The 20,277-nt window shown below is 41.8% G+C and overlaps 1 protein-coding gene across 1 annotated transcript in view; it reads right to left on the bottom strand.

Moving 5' to 3' along the window:
- Positions 1-317: 317 nt before the first annotated feature.
- Positions 318-20,277, bottom strand: part of WWC2 (WW and C2 domain containing 2) — a 224,305-nt gene continuing 204,345 nt past the window's right edge. The window contains exons 20-23 of the mRNA XM_073577983.1: positions 13,318-13,410; positions 9,617-9,859; positions 9,001-9,128; positions 318-8,287 (exon numbers count right to left, since the gene is read on the bottom strand). Of these exons, the coding sequence (XP_073434084.1) occupies positions 8,221-8,287; positions 9,001-9,128; positions 9,617-9,859; positions 13,318-13,410 (531 nt within the window). The 3' untranslated portion in view covers positions 318-8,220. The remainder of the gene's footprint in view (positions 8,288-9,000; positions 9,129-9,616; positions 9,860-13,317; positions 13,411-20,277) is intronic.

Genomic DNA, 20,277 nt, shown 5'->3' with positions numbered 1-20,277 from the left:
CAGGGCAGGACAAGTCTAGTTGGAATGTGGCCGGAAGCATGCAAGTTTGTGGTCACATGACCGCCCGCTCCCAGCACGCAGTGCATGTGCTGTGAGGATTCCCAAGTCTGCAGTCACATATATTGACAGCAGACTTGTACCCCAAGACCGGACTACTCCTTTAAGGAAAAAGAAATAAAAATTTGGAAAATGTCATTAAAGTAACAGGCTAAGAAGCCAGGGTGCACATTCACAATTTAGGAGAGTGGACCAGACAGAGAATTCCGTCTCGTGATCCAACATGACAATATACATGCTGAAGAATAAACAATGCAACATTTCCTTTGTTAAAAAATGTATTTTGTTCAAATCATTGAGACACATGGAAAGTGCAGAGACAACGTTAATCTGTGTGATGGTAGCATTTTTATAGTATTACTGACAAGGACACAATGAAAAACATGAACACATTCAGAATTTAACCTGATTACATCTTTAGTTCAGTTCTGAGCATTTCATATTCACAATTATGGAGGATACAAAACAGATCATTAGATTTCACCGAGGTGACAGCAATTTGCTCATTTGGATTAAAACAGATTCATTTGCTGACATGTGGCTGTAATACTAGGAATAGGATACATACATATATATACTTGAAGAATAGATACAATGAATACTAAATATCCTTTCATAATAATAATTAAATAGTGAAAGTTTTACACATCCTGCAGAACAGAACAAGGCAATTTCTATTTCTCCATAGACAGTGAGGCTATTAGACTGGTGCTGCCACCTAGTGGCTAACCGGCCACGACAGCATTATCATGGTATAATGTGTAACACTTTAGGAGCCAGTGCTTCCCTCTATATTTTACAAGGCACTGAATGGCATGGAAAGTGGGTCTGAAAATATATAGACAGAAAAATCATTATTCTGAGCGCTCATACGGTAGATGGTGATTTTTTTTAAACAAAAATTTGCTTTAATCTGAATTTTAGATTCAGTGTAGCAGTCACTAAACTTTGGCAATTAAAACATTTGCAAAACACCAGAAAGACCTTCTGATTCCATTAGATACTGCTGTTCCAGAGCCCAGGACACTGATCTTGTATACCCCTGCGTCCAGCTATGGATCCAGAAAAGCTGCATGTTTGGCTGCCTGGGGTCATAGTGAGCCATGGGGACATAAAGGAACCATGGGGACATAAAGGAACGTCTCGCTGGGTTTGCAGTTTTAGAGTAAAGAGACTTTTTGGTTCCTTTGAATCCTACTCCGCAAGACCCCGAGCATGTAAAGTCATCCACGTCAGACTATGTCCATTTGTCACGGGCATGGGCTGCCGAGAGTTGTAGTCCAATAACGCGTTTTATATTGTGTACGTATGACATAAGAACGACAAATTTGTTCAGGATCCAGAACGGATCCTAGCTCACCCGAGCCCTTTAATAAAGAGCGAGAAAGTCATCTGCCCTTGGTCTACCTCGCCCTACAGATTCAGAGGGGTCATCTACATAAAGGATTTCTTAATCGACACTTTCTAAAGACATAAGCAACATGTGTCCAACAAAAAACCCGCTGTTTCCAGAGGACAGTATCGAGCCCCCCAGTGCTGTGGTACAATGCAAAAGCTAGAAAGTCCATCATCTTCAGGCCAGGATACATATGTTTAACCATTCAGCGACACAAATTTACTTGTGGTGTATGAGATTAGAAAAAACTCTCAGGAAAATAGGGTTCAGATGCAATACCATGTGCAACCTACAAACAGGAGTGGCAGCGCTACTGGATGAACTCTGCCATGTTTTTTCTAACCTTATACATCCCCTGTAATTGTACAGTCTATAGCTGTATTTAGATGGGCTGACCGAAGCCAATAAACGATCGCCAATTAGCAACATGCAAGCCGATCAGTGGTTGTTTAATGGTCGGTTTATACAAGCCAAACAAATTATATGTGCACAGTACGATCGTTCGCACGATTGTTCTGTAAGCACAAAACATTGTTCTCGGCAGCACATCATCTGTTTACACTGGACAATGTGCTGTCTATAAAGAAGATTTTAAAGTTTGCTTAAAATTCATCTCACCAGACAAAAGGAGCGTTGTGCTTATTCACCTGATGTTTAGGAAGTAGAGTTCCTAAGAAAGGCCGTTCCCCGAATATTTGCCAATCCAAATAGTCCTTAAGATGTGTGTGTGAGATTACTTGATTATTTTGTGAACATATCTTTCTCAATTGATCAGCTAATGATTTCTTTACATGCTGCCAGATCACTATATTTCATTAGGTGCAAAATGACTAATTTTTAGAAAGTGTGAACAAGGAGCAAATATTTGTGCTTTTGTAATCTCCTAATGTTCCAAAGAAAAAAAAAAAAAAAACAACATTGCATGGGGTATAAAGAAAATCGCATTGTGTGTGGCTCAGTTCAGGATTCAGAGGGGCAAGTCTGATCCGATCTATATAGGATCTGCTGGAAGAGATGCTGGAGCTCCTCACTGGCTCATCCCAAACCTCACTGTCTATTACTTCCCACATAAATAAGTAACAGCTGTAAATGTAGACCAAGCTGTACAGGATTGGGTTAGCTTGATATACGACCAACATTAAAATGGCCAGAACTGAACTATCCGAAAACAGAACATAAATAAGACAGTAAATAAATAAGTGGAGAGAGTAAATCATTAAGAAGACACAAACAGCTCTACACACCAGTCTACACTTTACAAAATCAAGCTGATGAGAGAACAAAAAAAAACAAAAACAGGCAACCTTCATTAAACCTTAATATTTTTCCCTGCACAGATTAAGGGTAAATCAGCGCTCATCACCGCTGTACCCTTGGACCTGTGGGATTAAATGACTTCATATTTATGTCCTCCCCAACTCTTTGACCTTACAAGTATTTGTGACTTCTAGTAGTCTTCCACGCAAGTGTAGAACGGTGGTCGGCAGCACGAGGCCAGAGCGGCACAGGTTGCAGCCCACTGTGGTCCGGTACCCCGCAGCTCGCCAGGTTTAGAGCTGCAGGTTGAGTAGCCTTTTTTTGTAGCAGTATTCCATCATGCACCAGCTCACTGGAATTGAATGCTTTTTTCTTCACAATAATACTTGATTGTCTTGAAACAGACACTTGAAATCCTTTGCACAATTTCCTTCCGATAGGCAAACCCCACTTGTACTGAGTGTGCTGCTCACATTTCACATTTGTACAGCGGAATGAATCGCGATCACAGAACAGAAGGCGAGCAGAGTAAAGAGGTGTCCATATCACTACACGCTGACAGATTGCATTACATCCTTAAAGAGGATGGGTGAGAAAAACAAAGATCTGATTTTTTTTTTCTTTTTAAGTCTAAAAGTGCTCCAGTCTTGTCAAATCGGTGGCTTCCGGTATAACAGGTCAGCACAATTCACCAAAATTGAGCTGAGCTACAAACAAGGCAGAGGTTATGAATGGTAGCAAAAAAAAAACAAACTTATTTCAGCTATCTTCATACCATCCCACAAACAGATAAATGTTAACACTGGCAAGAAGTTGTCTGGGAGATTTAAAAAAGGTTTTCCTAGGCCAAAACTAATATATGGTTTCAAGAAAGCACCGCAGACACATTACGCCTAGAGAACAGAAAAGCTTAGGAAGTAGCTCTACTTTTTCACTGATGACCTATCTTTAGGAGGCTGATGTGTAGGACCCTGCAGCAGTCACTATCAGAAGACGTCCAGCTCAGTAAGAGTTCTTCCGGCCGGCAGCTGCCACCACCTATTACAGCTGATCAGCGGAGGGTGCCGGATGTCAGACCCGAACCGATCAGACATTGCGGACTTCTCTTAAGGAAAAAGCAGTGGATAACCTTTTTAAGGATTATTAGTGTTGTACTGCACTCAATGGATCAGAAGGAGACAAGACATTCACTGTACAGGGTGTCTAAGCCAAGCACATTGCTAGCCAACGACAGGTACAAAATGACAAACATCCTTCAAACTAGCCCGTTAAACTTTTTTTCACGTTCTGGCTGTGTTCAGCAGTAGTTATATATGAACCATCCATTGTATAGCAGTAGAACAATGGTGCCTGGTCAATGTGTAATTAGGGAGAATAGTATTAAGGGACTTGCACTACTGACTTTGTATCTAAGCAGTAAGGCTTATAAATCACTAATAAAATTATTACTTCTGCCAGATTCTCATGAAAACAAAGGCTACCCCTTCCACCTGAAGGGATACCACAGGCTTAATTGTATGAATCAATATATTTAAAAATAATTGAATTTATTTAATAAAGCTCACTTAAAAGGGGTAGACTGGTCACAGCATTTGATGACCTAAGCCTGGGACTGGTCAATGTGGGACTGGTATGAGTCCAGCGCCCGACACCTCTAACAATCAACTGTTATTTGCTCTGCTGGCCACCGAATGTAAAACACTAAACGGAGCTATGAAGGCCGCTGCAGAAGAGCTCCTATGAATTGGAGTAGGAGTGGTTCTTCAGTACCCGGCAGCAGCTGCTACACAATGAACGTAGCTGTGTTTTACAGCTTTAAAGTGTTTACAACTGCCACCGCCAGGGCAAACAGCTGAGCAGAAGGGGTGCTGGTTTCTGACCCTGACCGATCTTATATTGATGGCCTAATCTGTGGATAGGCCACAGAGGGCAGAATAAAGAAACTAAAAGAATTTTTCACCAACTTTGAGGCGCTGTCTTCATTTTCTATTTGGATGTCTGGATATTTTCCGGTAAGGACTCTCTGGAATTGACGTGCGCCTCTATTGTGGGTAAAGTTGACCCCCTATTGCTATGAGGTGCTGTGGATTTTTTATTCTTTGATTGTAATCTGTGGAGAGGACATCAATATACTATAACCAGACAATTACTTTACCGCCCCCCTCTAACTACCTGTTCGCTCTTCATTATCTTAACATTTTATATAACCCGCATATTCATACAAATTAAACTGTGTCATAACAGAAAGGACCCTTGAGTGAATGATATTACTTAACGTAATTGACCTGACAATATCAGGTTCAAAAAGTGTGACAATGATTTAAGAAGTTACCCATAAAGAACAAACTGACACAATAGTCAAACTGATCAAAAGTTTTATGCTCGGGATGTTCGGGGAGGGATGGCTGTAGATCTATTAAACCCTAGGTAATAAAACATTGAGATGGCTACGAGGTTAACCCCTGGTGGTAGCACAGTGGAAAATCCATAAATGAGGGTCAACCTTGTAGCCAATCAGTGATTCCCCCCGACTTATATATAATTGAAGGTCTTTGGCAATTAACTGGGCTGTTGTATTGGAGCAGTAGCATGATTTGTTTTATTTTGGATTGATACGTTTATTTAAATTGCTGCCAAGTTCTTGGGTCTTTTAGTAAATGATACACAGCCAAACAAAATTTCCATTTTTCTCTATTTACCCTCACGATGTCATGATTTAACTCTTCTGATATATATTACATCATGTCTATAGGACTATGCACTGTATACTATGTGAATCCATCCGCTGAGAATTGACTTTTTTTTTTTATATATATAAATGACGACCAGGTTTGGGTAACCAAAATAAGAGGATTAGGATCTAGGAAGAGTCTCTGAATAGGCACTTTCATACTGAGAGATACTGGGAATTATAACCATGTGGTTCTTCCATCAATTACAATAATTGTCTCTACTATACACAGTGCTGGCCCTAATTCACCTTAATCCCTGCTAAATCTCTGCTAAATATTTTCCTCTTTGTAATAACCGTACACAATTCTCATAAGCGTTTGGCAGCCTATGTCCTTGGGAGTAATTGTATACGGTTTATCTGCATGGGAATTGGCAAGAGTTGTACATGCGTTATCATATGGACAAGACGCATGCACGAAGATGTGAGCAGGACACCATGTGCGAAACATTAGACATGACTGCGGTCACTGAGTCTACTGACCGTACAGGGTGATGATGATACACTGAGTAAGCGCTAACAACATGTACATCAAAGTTTACACTGAACTAGTTTTTCTTTCTTACACATTGTGAAAATGTTTGCTTCTTCCTTTCTGTATTAAACCTATTTTCTTGAGCTCAATTTCTATTCATACTTATTATAGGTTTATGTGTAGATTTCCCTCTGAATTAAATACATCTATTTTAAGTATCGGGGTAATTGGGAGATTGTAAAGATGAGAAATTGTAAGGGCTGGCTATTACCCATTATTCATTTTCCCTTATAACCATACTTCTGTGTTTGCAGTACATCTGTCAGGCTACACAGCAGTGCCTTAAAGGGAAGCTGTCAGCCTCTGGGACGTTTTTATCTATTAATATGGGCATACGGGTGATACAAAGGTAAAAAACAGTCATACCTGTGTGCCTCATATCAGCAGTATTCTGGTGGTGAAATTCTCTTTTATTCTGTTATGGTAATGCGTTCTTCCAGGCTTTGGGGCGTGTGATGCCTGGAAGAAAACTACCTCCGGTCTTCTTCATACCAGCCCCCTCCCATCAGCGTCACAGTGCTCTATGATTGGTAGTGATGTTCCCTGCAATAGCGTAATTACACATCACTTTAACACCCTTCTGTGGAGTTTGGCTTCTTCTGCGCCAGTGTAGCGAGTCACTGGGAGTGGGTAGAACACCTTATCACCGCGCACGATGGTGGTCACTGGAGCAGACGTAGCAGTGACTCTCCAGTGCTTGAGCAGAAGAACAAAGAAGCCAATGCCCGTAGATGCGCGGAATAGTGATGTGTAATTGCGCTATAGCAGGGCGCAGTATTCCGGGAGCACCACTACCCATCATAGGGCACTGTGCCCCTGATGGGAGGGGACTGGTATGATGAAGACCAGAGGCAGAGTTTTCTTCCAGGCACCGCATGCCCCAAAGCCTGGAACAATGCATTACCATAACAGAATAAAAAAGGATTTCACCACCAGAATACTGCTGATATGAGGCACACAGGTTTTACTATTGTATCACCTGTATGCCCATATTAATAGGATAAAAACGTCCCAGGGGCTGACAAATTCCCTTTAAACTCGCCTGCACTGTACAGAGCTCACAACCATCCTACCTATACATGTGTATACTGTCTGAGAAAAAGAAAGAGCACTAGGACAGGTCACACCAATGTGTGAATGTGGCCTTAAGGTTTGCACCTTCAAGTTAACGTGTTCAGTGTCAAGCTAATGTTTGCCAGGTCCGTAGTTTTGCATGAAATCCCACTGATTCTACTTAAATAATTTCAGAAGATGAATGAAAATATGAATTCATTTTTTGACCAAAATAAAAAAAACACATGGTAATTATTGCTCCAATCACCTGAGGACAAGTAGAGCAGCAGGTGCAGGGCAGCTCCTAAAGATGTATGCCATTACAGGTAAAAGGGGGACTATATGATAAGTGAACAGTTTCTAGCCAGTGCTCATTACATGTGTATGACCTTCTCTATACTGAAGCCCAGACTAACTATACCCCATATATACACATTTTACAATAGGATAACAAAGTACTGTATAGCTATTCTATACTATATGGATATACCCAGCTATTCAATTTATGAGCCTTCTACAAAACAGTCTGTGTAGTTTTCTAGAAAAGTAACTTTATTCTCCATTGCTGTAACCCTGTCCTGGTGTAGAAATAAATATGCGTCACCTCTAACTCTGATTTCTTCAAAGTGATTACCAACAATAGCAATGGCACCACTCGGGGGTACAGAAGCACCTGGTTCATGAGGCAGCCTTGAAATTTTGGAAATTTAAAGAGACTCCCAAAAAAAAGTCTATGGTGCAAAAGTCAAATGTACGGCTTATCAGCCATTTTCACAGTCGGCTTACATGAAAACATGAACATCAGTCCGTTGAACAAAAAAATGTCTGAGCACAGTGCAGTTCAACAGAAAAAAAAGAAAAAGAAAAAGCACACTGTCACTGTTTCAATGCTCCACCCTCACAAAACATTAGGAATACGTGGATATGACACATACAAACTGTACAAAATTACCATCAGTGTACCAAATGACTACTTTGGTTTCTTCTTTTTTTAGCTTTTTTTCATTTGGTGTTTTTTTTTTTTACCTAGTATTTAATTCAAGATACAGTAAGAGATATTTTACAAACTACCGAGTAATGTAAAAAAATATTCAGTTTTACTTTTACCATGAAAGGAAGAGCTATACTACAAAAATGTTCATCTAAAAAGATGGCCAATAGGAAAACTACAGCTCTGGAAAAAATATATAACTATACATCATCAGCAGAGAGAGATGGGATACTGATCTTGGCTCTAGTGAAGTATGCAATCTTCTCCCTGAAAGAATATGAAACAACATGTGAGTGTAAAGCATCATCAATAATTCTTATTTTAAATCACCATTTTTAGGTTTCTTTTAATTAAAAAAAAAAAATCCAGAAATAATTAGTATTGAATCTGGAATATAAGTGCACACACACACAAGCTTGTCCTTCCATCTTTTCTATGGCTTAATTTTCAGCTTTACTGTGTAGACTGAGGCAGACTCAGCAGTGCTGTAGGCCCAGATGACATAGAATTTTAACACTATACAAACAGATAAGGCAGTCCCCCTGCCACATCCTGGTATCTGTGGTCGGTCTGTATGCCGCCCTGTTCGTTCATTATTTCATCAACACTTTATTGTCCATTAAAAGCTTTTTCTACTACAGACATTTATCACCTGTCCTCAGTATAGTCGACAAATGATCGATCACTGGTCGTTTATCAGCTGGAACCCAAGAGTCCAAAAATTATCAGTCAAAGGAATGATGGTGTGAATGTGTGACCTCTGTTCCAATTACTTCTCTGGGACTGACGCGGCTATTGCTATCAACACCAGATAAATGAATGGGGCAGTGGCCACACATATATCCAACCCATTTGGATATACAACTGATTTTTGGATACCATTCTCGGAATTGTTGCAGATGTCCAAAAACACACAACATGCTGCACTGGTTGTAATGTGTGATAATGCTGCAATGCAGAGCAAATGTTGTGTGCCTCACCTGAATGTCTGTACTTGTATCGGCACCTTCTGGCTCTGTTCCCGTAGCCTGCATACATCCTTTGAGGCTTTTCTCATTAATTTTTCAGCGCAGTAGCCTTGCTTTTGTTCTTCTTTTGATTGTTCTGCCTACAGACAAACAAAACCCATCATCTGTCTACAGCTTAAGGCATCCGATCACTAGGATGTATTGCATAACTTCAGCTAATGGGCCGTTCTGGGCCGTTTGGCAGACAACTTATTTTATCATTATTATTGGCAGGTCTCATTACTACAAGCAGCTAATGCGTGAATAATGATTTCATCTCTGAGCTTCCCACGTAACCTTCAGTATTTACTTGTAACTTCCTTTCTCGTAGCGTCATAGGGAATTAAGCTGAAAGAATACAATATTTCTAACTAAATTAAAAATAGAAGATTTCCTAGGAAGGAAAAGCTCTCAGAATAGTGAAGATCGTAGACTTTTACTGGAGAAACTCATTGATCATAGGTTTGCTGGACAATCTGTGTAATTCCATAATTTCCTTCCTTTTTTCTCTCAAAACTATTAAATATAATGCTTTGAAATCTAAGCACATAAAACGGTCTTCTAATCCCACTAGTGAGAGCTTCTTTACCTGCTTTTCTGCTTGTTTTAGAAGTTTCTGGAAGCGATCATCATCCAAAACACAAGGCGGCAATTCAGTCTCTCCCCTGGCTTTCATCTCCTCTAACCTCTGCTTCAGGTCTCTCAGTAATTGCAGCTCGTCATTGAGTCGTCTCTGCCTTGTCCGTGATGCTTGGAGATCCAGCTCCAGGTCTAGAGATGTCCGTTCACGACATTCGTGCATTACTCGTCTCGTCATTGTCTGACTCATGGGCTGATGGGGAGAGCACAGAGAACAAAAGGAGAACAGTTAAATCCTAAGGGTTCTTTTACACTTTCCGGGTTTGTTGCGGCCTGTTTTTGCATTCTCGGATCGCCGTTTTTCTCTGTTTTAACAAATTGGTGGGGAAAAATATGGCGACCCGCAAATACGGTGTATCGCAAAAACAAGCTACCGTTGTTTTTGTGGTACCACTGAAATCTATTGCGGCCGCGTCCGTAAGCCGTGAAAAATATCGAGCAAGCTCGATATTTATTCACGGCCGTATGTACGGCCCTCACACCCATACGGCACTTCGATGAATTTTTGCGGGATGTTTTTGCGGCCCCATAGAAATCTATTGGGGCCGCAAAAATGCCCCGTAAATACAAAGCAAGCGTAAAAGAACCCTAATTGAGAGAATTCAGAATGGGCAACAAATAACAAAATAGGATTTTCTCAAGTGCTGTAAGTGGTGCCTTGCAAATCTCATCTTGAAGACCCTCACAGGCTCCATTCAACAAGCCACTCTCCTGTCCCAGATGACAATACTTCTATAAGGAAGGAACTGGTCAGCATTGTCTCCATGTAAGGCTAAGTGCACACGTACCGGAACTCTCGCGGAAATTCCCGCGAGAATTCCGGAATTCCATTCCGCGGGAAAATCGCATTTTAAATTCCCGCGATTTTCCCGTGGAAAAACTAGCATTTTGCAAGCGTATTTAGCTTGCAAAATGCTAGCGTTTTCCAAGCGATCTGTAGCATCGCTTGGAGAACTGATTGACAAGTTGGTCACACTCGTCAAACATAGTGTTTGACAAGTGTGACCAACTTTTTACTACTGAGGCTGCCTATGCGGCATCAGTAGTAAAAGATAGAATGTAAAAAAAAAAATAAAAAATGGTGTTATTCTTACCTTCCGACGTCCCGCGCAGGCGTTCCCAGTAATCCTTTGCGAAAATGCCCGCGATGACGTCAGTTCTCGCGGGATCGCGACGTCTCGCGGTAATTCGCGATGACGTCGCACGGATGACCGCGAGAACAGACGCCATCGCGGGCATTTTCGCAAAGGATTACTGGGAACGGGAGCGTGGAGAGAGGCGGGAATGCTGCGCGGGACGCCGGAAGGTAAGAATAACCGTGGGTACCATCCGCAATTGTTCTGCTTACTTTCCGCATGTTGTGCACAGCCACAGGCGGAAAGTAAGCGGAACAATGCATTCCTATGGGTGCGGGATCGCCGCGATTCCGCAAATTAATGAGCATGCTACGTTTTTTACCGCGAAGCGATTCCGCCGCAGTAAAAACCGCAGCATTAGCACAGCATTGGGGAATCCCATATGCATGGGATGCTTATTTTTCGCGTTTTCGCGGCAAAATCGCGCGTTTAAAACCGCCGCGGAAATGCGAAAAAAACGCCACGTGTGAACTCAGCCTAAAGAGTGATTCCCACCTTAATACAAGCACTTTTGCAGTCTGCTACTTATTGAAGTTCACTGTTCTTTAACCATCAACACATTTCTATTATCTTATTGTCTAGAATACAGACTACTGCTGCTGTCTGGCTTTTAAGCACTTTGTTGGAGGTGGCCAGGACAAATTCAAAACATTTCTTACAAGCTCAATGAAAAAGAGCTTATGAGTGCTGTGCATGTTATGCTATCCGGCAGTGATGCACAAATTTAGATGTAAGGGAGGATAAAGGCAAGAGACCCATGTGCTCCCCCACTATGGAGGCTTCCTCAAGGGTAGCTTGAGGCTCCATGGTGGCTTTCCCTGAGGAAGCCACCATTAGTGGTAGAACACGCAAGGTTTCCTGCTTTCATACACACTTTCATGATTTGCCTTCTTACCCTGGTCGCTCATTGTTTTGTATCGATTTATGTTTGGTTGTGGTGTTTATTATACCAATATTCTTTATTGGATTTATATCTTATTCAAGTGTGCAATTAGCACTTGACTATTCAGCGGTTCAGAGACTGGGAAAAGGAAGGGGAGTAGGCATGGGTGTTTGCAAAAACTTGTTTTCAACCGCTATCTAATGTTGTCGCTTGTTGTGCATTATAATCGTTTTTACTGACACGTTAGAGTTTTTGTTAGAATAATAAAAGTTTGTATACTTTTGCACCAATATTGATTTTTCTTGGGCTTGTGTGTTCAGAACTATTTGCAGCATGCACAACTTTTCTCTTCTTGCAGCCTTTTAATTTTGTTTGCTTGTATGCTCTATTCTTATTCTGCATTATTGTTTAACTTCACCCATTTTTTTTTTCTTGAAAAAAATGTGAACATTTCAAGGGGCACTTTACATTGCTATTATGCCCTTCATTAAACAGAATATAGGCTTTATTCCAGTCTTTTTAGATACGGTAAATATATATATCTTTTATAAAAAAAAAAAATAGATACTGCTTCATGGAACAGTGTACTCTAATATAATATGTCATACCAATTTATTTTCACAATGTACTGGACTCATCAGTTGGGCTAAGGGAAGCCCGCTGAGGTGCACATGCTCAACTTCAGCTGCATTCATTGTCTATTGGACTGCCGAGTGCAGCCTGCAAAATTCCAAAGTATTTGGACCGTCGGCTATCAGTAAGGTATTCCATATCCAAAGGTTAGGAAAATAACTTTTTTTGAGAAGGAGGAATAACTATCTTGAGGCTGTGTGCCCACGATGCGATTTTTAAGCGCTTCTGCCGCGATTTTCGGCGTGAAAACGCTGCGAAAACGTTTAAAAATCTTGTACAGAACGCACCCCATACATTCCTATGGCATTCCGCATGCCCACCATGCGCGAAGTTAAGCGTCTCATGTACGGTTGGTACCCAGGGTGAGGAGGAGAGGAGACTGTCCTCCATGCCCTGGGTACCATACCCCTGTAAAAAAAAAAAGAATTAAAAAATCGGGGTATATTTACCTTCTGACGTCCCGCGCTGCATTCCCGGGCCTCAGCGTTCCCAGTAATGCCTTGCGGCAAGGTCCTGTGATGACGTAGTCTCGCGTGACTCTAGCGGTCTCGTGAGATCTCTATAGCAACGCGAGACCAACGTCATCACAGGTCTCTCAAGGCATCGCTGGGAACGGGAGCGTCGGAAGGTAAATATACCCCAATTTTTTAATCATTTTTAACATTCTAACTTTTATACTATTGATGCCACATAGGCAGCCTCAATAGTAAAAAGCTGGTCACACTTGTCAAACACTATGTTTGACGAGTGTGACCAACCTGTCAATCACTTTCCAAGCGATGCTTCAAATCGCTTGGAAAGTGCTTGAATATCGCACGCGAAAATCGCGACAAAATCCCGGTAAAATCGCGCAGTTTCTGGGAAGGAGTCCAGTTTTCAGTGTCCGGATTTAAACGCTACGTGGGCACATAGCCTTAGTATTAAATGTAAATGAATGGATATTGAGCACAGCCACCACTTTAAACAATAAGCTTTACATTAAAGATACTGTAAGCATACCCGCTTTACTCTTAAACTGCGCCGTTCTGTTGCATTCCTTATGAAAGGTGACTTTTTAGCGAGGGTAGAGCTGTCACTGTCACTTCGATTTAGCTATAAGAGAGAAATTATAAATTACATCAACACTAATAGATAATAGCACAAAAATACATTCATTATAGTAAAGAAAAAGCCTTCAACATGGCTACAGTAATTTCAATAAAATATGGTGGCACAGACTGTTAAAGGGTTACTTCCAGAATTGCATTATATTTCATACAGCACAGTAAATGCGCATTTATTGTGATCATGCAGACTAAACCCAACATAAGGTTTCCCTTGTGTACCTTTGTGTCTTGTTTTAGCTGAATGGGCAGTCATTCTTACACTGCTAAAACTACATTTCCCAGCAAAACTTGCTTCTCCTCAGTGCTGCAGAACCCTCCCTCTTCTATGTGATCCAGACTAACCCCGCCACTTCAAGTTATCATCAAGCTAATAGAAAGCGAAGACATCGCCTAAAGGCTCTGTGCACTCTCTGTACAGTACCTGGCCAACTTTATCACCTGGACTCTAGTTCTATAGTTCTAGTAGAGCTCGCCTGCCCCGAAATCCTCCACAATGGAAACGCCAAGCTGTGCATGTTGCCTAGTGCTGAGAAACTGCAAATGCAGCCCTACTGACACACATATAGCAGAGGATTGTCTTTGGTCCGATGCATCAATAGAGTGGCTTATGCAGTTTCATATTACAGGTCTCTCAGCAGCAGGCAACAAAGTTCAACTAATCTCAGCCCCATCTGAAGTATATCCTCTTAGCTTCTCTATACAGAGTTCCCACCTGCAGTATATCTCTCCTTTCAGACCCCTGTATACAGCCCCATTTTGTATTATCTCTTGCTTTTCAGTCCTCTGCTTAGAGCCCCATCCTGCAGTATATTGCTGGCTGTTAGCTACCCTCTATACAGACTATCCTGCAGTATTTCTTCCCACTTAGCAGCTGCACAGAGAGCCCCCTACAGCAGTACATCTCTCCTGTCACCCCCTGTATACAGCCTATCCTGCAGTTCATTGCTTCTTTTTTACCAGCATGCAGGCACATAGCCGCTAGTATAAGCTCTCCACTCTGATGAATGAGGCTCTATCCCTTTCCATAAAATGATCCCCCATAGGAGCAGCTCAATTCTAGACATGACCCCAGAGCAGACCTAAGCTGGAATAAAGACAGCTGAGATAGAGAAACTGCACTGCGCAGAATCAACCCTGAGCTCGAACGACATGGTAATACCAACTCAAGGGTAAATACGTGGTCATCTTTAGGGTTATATTAGCATAAATAAATACAGTGGCTTGCGAAAGTATTCACCTCTCCCACTGGCATATTTTGTGTTTTGCTACCTCACAACATGGAATTTTTATTTTGAGAATTTGCATCAGTTCATGTAAAGAATATGCCTACCTCTTTGAACTTGTGTTTGTTTTTTTTGCTTGAAGCAAACAATATTACAAAATAATTGAAAACTTCAGTGTGCATAACTTTTCACCCCCCCCCCCCCATAGTCAGTACTTTGCAAAGCATCCATTTTGTGGCAATTACAGCTACAAGTCACTTTGGATAAGTCTCTATGAGCTTTCCACATTCCACATCTTGTCACTGGAATCTTTGCCCATTCTTCAAGGCACAACTGCTCCAGCTCCTGCAAGTTAGATGGTTTGATCAGCAATATTCAAGTCTGACCACAGATTCTCAATAGGATTAAGGTCTGGGCTTTGACTATTCCACTCCAAAACATTTACCCGTTTCCCCTTAACCCCTTAGTGACAGAGCCAATTTGGTACTTAATGACCAGGCCAATTTTTACAATTCTGACCACTGTCACTTTATGAGGTTATAGCTCTGGAACGCTTCACGCATCCCACTGATTCTGAGACTGTTTTTGTGACATATTGTACTTCATGTTAGTGGTAAAAATTCTTCGATATAACTTGCATTTATTTATGAAAAATGCAGAAATTTGGCAAAAACGTTGAAAATGTTTGCAATTTTCAAACTTTTAATTTTTGTACCCTTAAATCAGCGAGTGGTGTCACACAAAATAGATAATAAATAGCATTTCCCACATGTCAACTTTACATCAGCACAATTTTGAAAACAATTTTTTTTTTGTTAGGAAGTTATAAGGGTTAAAAGTTGACCAGTGATTTCTCATTTTTACAACAAAATTTACAAAACCATTTTTTTAGGGACCACCTCACATTTGAAGTGAGTTTGGGGGGGGGGGGGGGTCAATATAACAGAAAATAACCAAAAGTGACACCATCCTAAAAACTGCACCCCTCAATGTGTGCAAAACCACATTCAAGAGGTTTATTAACCCTTCGGGCGCTTCACGAGAACTGAAGCAACGTGGAAGGAAAAATTGAACATTTTACTTTTTTCACAAAAAGTTTACTTTGAAACCAAGTTTTTTTTATTTTCACAAGGGTATCAGGAGAAAATGGACCACAAAATTTGTTGTGCAATTTCTCCTGAGTACGCCTATACCCCGTATGTGGGGGGAAAGCCACTGTTTGGGCGCATGGCAGGGCTCAGAAGGGAGGGAGAAAGGTTTGAATTTTTGAACGCAAATTGGCTGGAATCAATGGTGGCACCATGTCGCGTTTGGAAACCCCTGATGTACCTAAATAGTGGAACCCCCCCAATTCTAACCCCAACTGTATCCCAACCCCAACGGAAAAATGGAAATACATTTTTTTTAAATTATTTTGACCTTACTAAGGGGGTGATAAAGGGGGTTTTGATGAACTAATTTTTTTTTTTTTAATTTTGATCACTGCGATAGGGTCTATCTCAGTGATCAAAATATACCAATAAGAAAAAATTTCCTATTGTTGCCGGCTGGCAGATCTCGGTGGGCACACTGCGTATGCGACCGCCATTTTCTTCCTGGAAGAAGACGCCAGCGGCCGGGGAACAGGACTGGGGGATGCAGAAGGGTCCAGGGACACCGGAGGTCCTGGGGAGAGAATCGGGGACCACATTTCTCTCTCCTCTGATGTGCGATCACATCAAAGGAGAGAGAAATTAAATGGAAAATCAGACTTTTTTTTGTGGTCGCTGTAATTCCGTTAATAACTGCAATTGCAACACTGGGGTCGCTAAAAACCGAGCCAAATCATGTTCTTTGGGGTCTCAGCTACCCCCGGAAGCTGAGACTCTGGAGAAATTTCGGCTCTGGGGGGCGCTACACACTTATTTCTCAGCAATGTTAAAAAAAGGCGGCGCTGAGGAATAAGTATTTTACGGTCGCGTAAAAGGCGTATCGGCGGTTGTTAAGGGGTTAAACCACTTGAGTTGCCTTAGCAGTATGCTTTGGGTTACTGTCCTGTTGGAAGGTGAACCTCCGTCCTAGTCTCAAATCACTGATTGAGCAAAACCAGTTTTGGTCTAAAATATTACCATTTTCTTTTCCCTCTCTCTGCTGCCGAAAAACATCCCCACACCATAATACTGCCACCACCAGGTTTCATTGTAGGGATGGTGTTCTTGGGGTGATGAGCTGTGTTGGTTTGGCATTAGACAGCATCTACCTTGGTGGTCAAAAAGTTTAATTTTGGTCTCATTTGACAACAGTACCTTCCTTCAAACATTTGGCGAGTCTCCCACATGTCTTTAGGCAAACTCAAAATGAGCCTTACAATTTTGTGAGTAAGTAAAGGCTCTTTATTCTGCCCACTTATGCATAAAGGCTTATTGTGATTGTATAAACCAACCCTGACTTGTACTTCTCAAGAACTTTGTCCCTGACTTGTTTGGAGATCTCCTTGGTCTTCATGGTGTTATTTGGGGACTGGTGCCTCTTGCTTAATGGTGTTGCAGCCTCTGTGGCCTTTCAGAAAAGGTGTGTGTATACTGACAGACCATGTGACACTTAGATTGCACACAGGTGGACTTCCATTCACCAAGCATGTGCACCAGAAATTTTTAGGGGTTTCAAATCAATGGGGGTGAATACATATGCACATGCCAGTTTTTAGTTATTTTATCCCATAAATTTAATTTGCACCTATATTTCTCACTTCACCATGTTAGACCATTTAGTGGTGATTAGAGATGAGCGAACCCGAACAGTAAAGTTCGGCGTCCGTACTGAACACCTACTGTTCGAGAACGGACATGGAACATGGACTTCACCAAGAAGTAAGTGTTACTTTTCGTGTTCGGCTGCCTAAACACCACGTGTTTGTTGTGCAGTCATGTGCAGCACGGCAAACACTGCTTCTAATCAGCGGTGAAATCATCCCCACTGGTCAGAGAGCCGCGGTTCTGATGCTGTCAAAACACAGTGTGAGCCCTCAGCTGTGATTGGGGGTATAAAGTTTACCTTCCACTGCTGAGGAGGACCTAACTTTTTTCTGCATAGCGTCAGCCTCCTAGTGGCAGCATAGCATATACCCATGGTTTGCTGTGTCCCCTAATGAGGTGATAGAGAAATAAAGTTTACCTCCAGTCAGTGGTGTCAGCTGATGGGACTACCGCTCCCCTCATCCGAAGCCTGCAGCCGCTAATAAAAGTAAGAGCAGGATCGGCTGATGGGAGTATTCATCAGCCGCTCCTGTGCTGTAAATAATAATGAAAACACACGGCGTGGGTCCCCCTGTATTTTTGAGAACCAGCCAGGCAAAACTCACACTTGGTGGCTGCAACCCTCAGCTATCAGTTTCAACAAGGCTGGTTATCACGAATAGAGGGGTCCCCATGCTGGTTTTCTTTTTAAATTATTTAAATAAATAATTTTAAAAAAAACAAAAAACGGTGTGGGACCCCCCCCCCCATTTTTGACAACCAGCCTTGCTAAAGCAGACAGCTGGGGGCTGGTATTGTCTAGAACAGTAGCGCAACATGTAATTCTTGCCTGGGTCCTTCCCTAGAGGAAGATCTGGCTAGTCCCATGACTCTTAAATGAGGCTCCACGGACTTTATTTGCATATTCGTATTTCTCAGGGAGCATGGCACCTAGGATTTCACTGTGATTGAGCGCCTTTTCCGGCTGCCACAGTGTTTTCTTTGACTGGTCTCTCTGAGGTCAGTGATTGTTTCGTGATGTTGGTCTACTAGGCATTGCTCCCACCCAGCCAGAATCCTACTCCACACTGATGAGGGGCAACACCCCGAAACAGCTGTCTGTGGATGGATACCTGGCCTTGGTATTTCCCTTGTCATATCTGTAAACTCGTAAAGAGCTGGATATTGACTTAAAGGGCCACTTAATATGGTGGTAATGGTGGTTTCCGAAAGGAGCCACCCCTTGGCTGGGTCCTTCACTGGAGGAAGATCTGGCTAGTCCCGTGTTTGAGACTCTTAAATGAGGCTCCACGGACTTTATTTGCATATTCGCATTTCCCAGGGAGTATTGCACCTAGGATTTCACTGTGATTGAGCTCCTTTGCCGGCTGCCGCAGTGTTTTCTTTGACTGGTCTCCCTGAGATCAGTGATTGTTTCGTGAACATGTAATTCTAGTAATTCTATAGCCCAAGCCTTTCAGATCCAATAAGTTAGGCAGAGCTGCAATACCAGATGCAACCCCAGGACAGAAGTGGTGCTGTTTCTGGAAGAAAGCAAACATGTCTTTTTAATCTTGTCAAACCACACCAGTGGAGTAAAATGTAGTAATAAATAGAATGTTGTGGTGTCCATACCTGGACACTCATCAATGCAGATTTTAAAAAAATATACCCACTTTGACATTACATTTTAAGCACGGACATATTATTGTGTAATGCAAACTGTTGAAATTCTAGAAACACTGGTCACTGGTGTCAGCTGATGGGAGAGCTTATGGAGAGCTTATGAAATGGACAGTGACAGCCAGGACAGGAGCCGAGGAGAAATGTGGAGCTAATGCTACACATGTGAACTTTAGGGTGGGGACTGGTACAGGTAATGCTGTTTTTGGCTAAGGATCAACACTTAATGCAAGACACTGGGGTTAAGTTACCGGAGAAAAGGGCAGATGCAGATTTCTGAATTATGTTCTCAGAATCCTAAATGAGATGATAAAACAGAAGATCCTGTTCTTGGTAGAGATTATTTGAGGACATTTGATCTAAGGATTTCTCAGGTCAAGGCTATGATATAGGATGTACAGGATGCACAGCTGTATCTAGTGACATAACGGGTCATGTGCCAGGAATTAATGGAATAATTTTGTGGGGTCAAATTCTGGGAGAGCAGCCCATGGGGTAATTATGGTCATTTTAATATTTTAGACATTATTCCATTTTTTGGGGCCATTTGTTCTAAAAATAATATACGCATGGCTACAGATGAAATGGCTAGGAACTTGTAGGCAAAGTTAAGTAACCTAATAAAATGACATTATGGAGGGGTGGGGTGTTCCTTTGTTCAGGATAAATTTGATACTTACTGCTTGGTTACCAACAGATTACAGCTGAACGCTGTGACTTTCAAGCAATGGACACCACATAATAGCTCTATTGTCCAGTAGGGATTGTCCAAAATGGACAACTCCTTTCAATTAATCATCGATAATTAACCTGTAAGCCCTTTGGAAAAGTCGGTTGCTTAGAAAACAAGTTAAAGAGACACCTAGTTCTAAGAACGTGGGCTTTTATATTAATTACAGTGCTCAAATACAGCATGTACTGGACAACTCCTTTAACTAACACACCATCATTAATATGAGACTGTTTGGGGTCACCCGGCACCATCATAAATCAGGTTATATCTGTTCCGGCAAAAGCCGGATCTAAACAATGTATGAATCAAACTCAGGAGCCCCGAGCAATGTTTAGTGGTCCAAGCCGAATCCTGTTGCTCATCTCTCTTTCCCTTAAACTGCAATACACGGCAGTGGCCAGGGGAGTCCACCCCATAACTTTGTTACTACTGGCTGATGGCAGAGCAGACATCATATCATCGGTAGAGCGGTCCGAAGTTTCGAGCATGAAGTTTCATTG

The sequence above is a fragment of the Dendrobates tinctorius genome, unplaced genomic scaffold (genome assembly GCF_039654945.1).
Source record: "Dendrobates tinctorius isolate UK_male_01 unplaced genomic scaffold, ASM3965494v1 ptg000008l, whole genome shotgun sequence".
NCBI lineage: Eukaryota > Metazoa > Chordata > Amphibia > Anura > Dendrobatidae > Dendrobates > Dendrobates tinctorius.
This window is presented reverse-complemented; position numbering and strand designations above follow the sequence as displayed.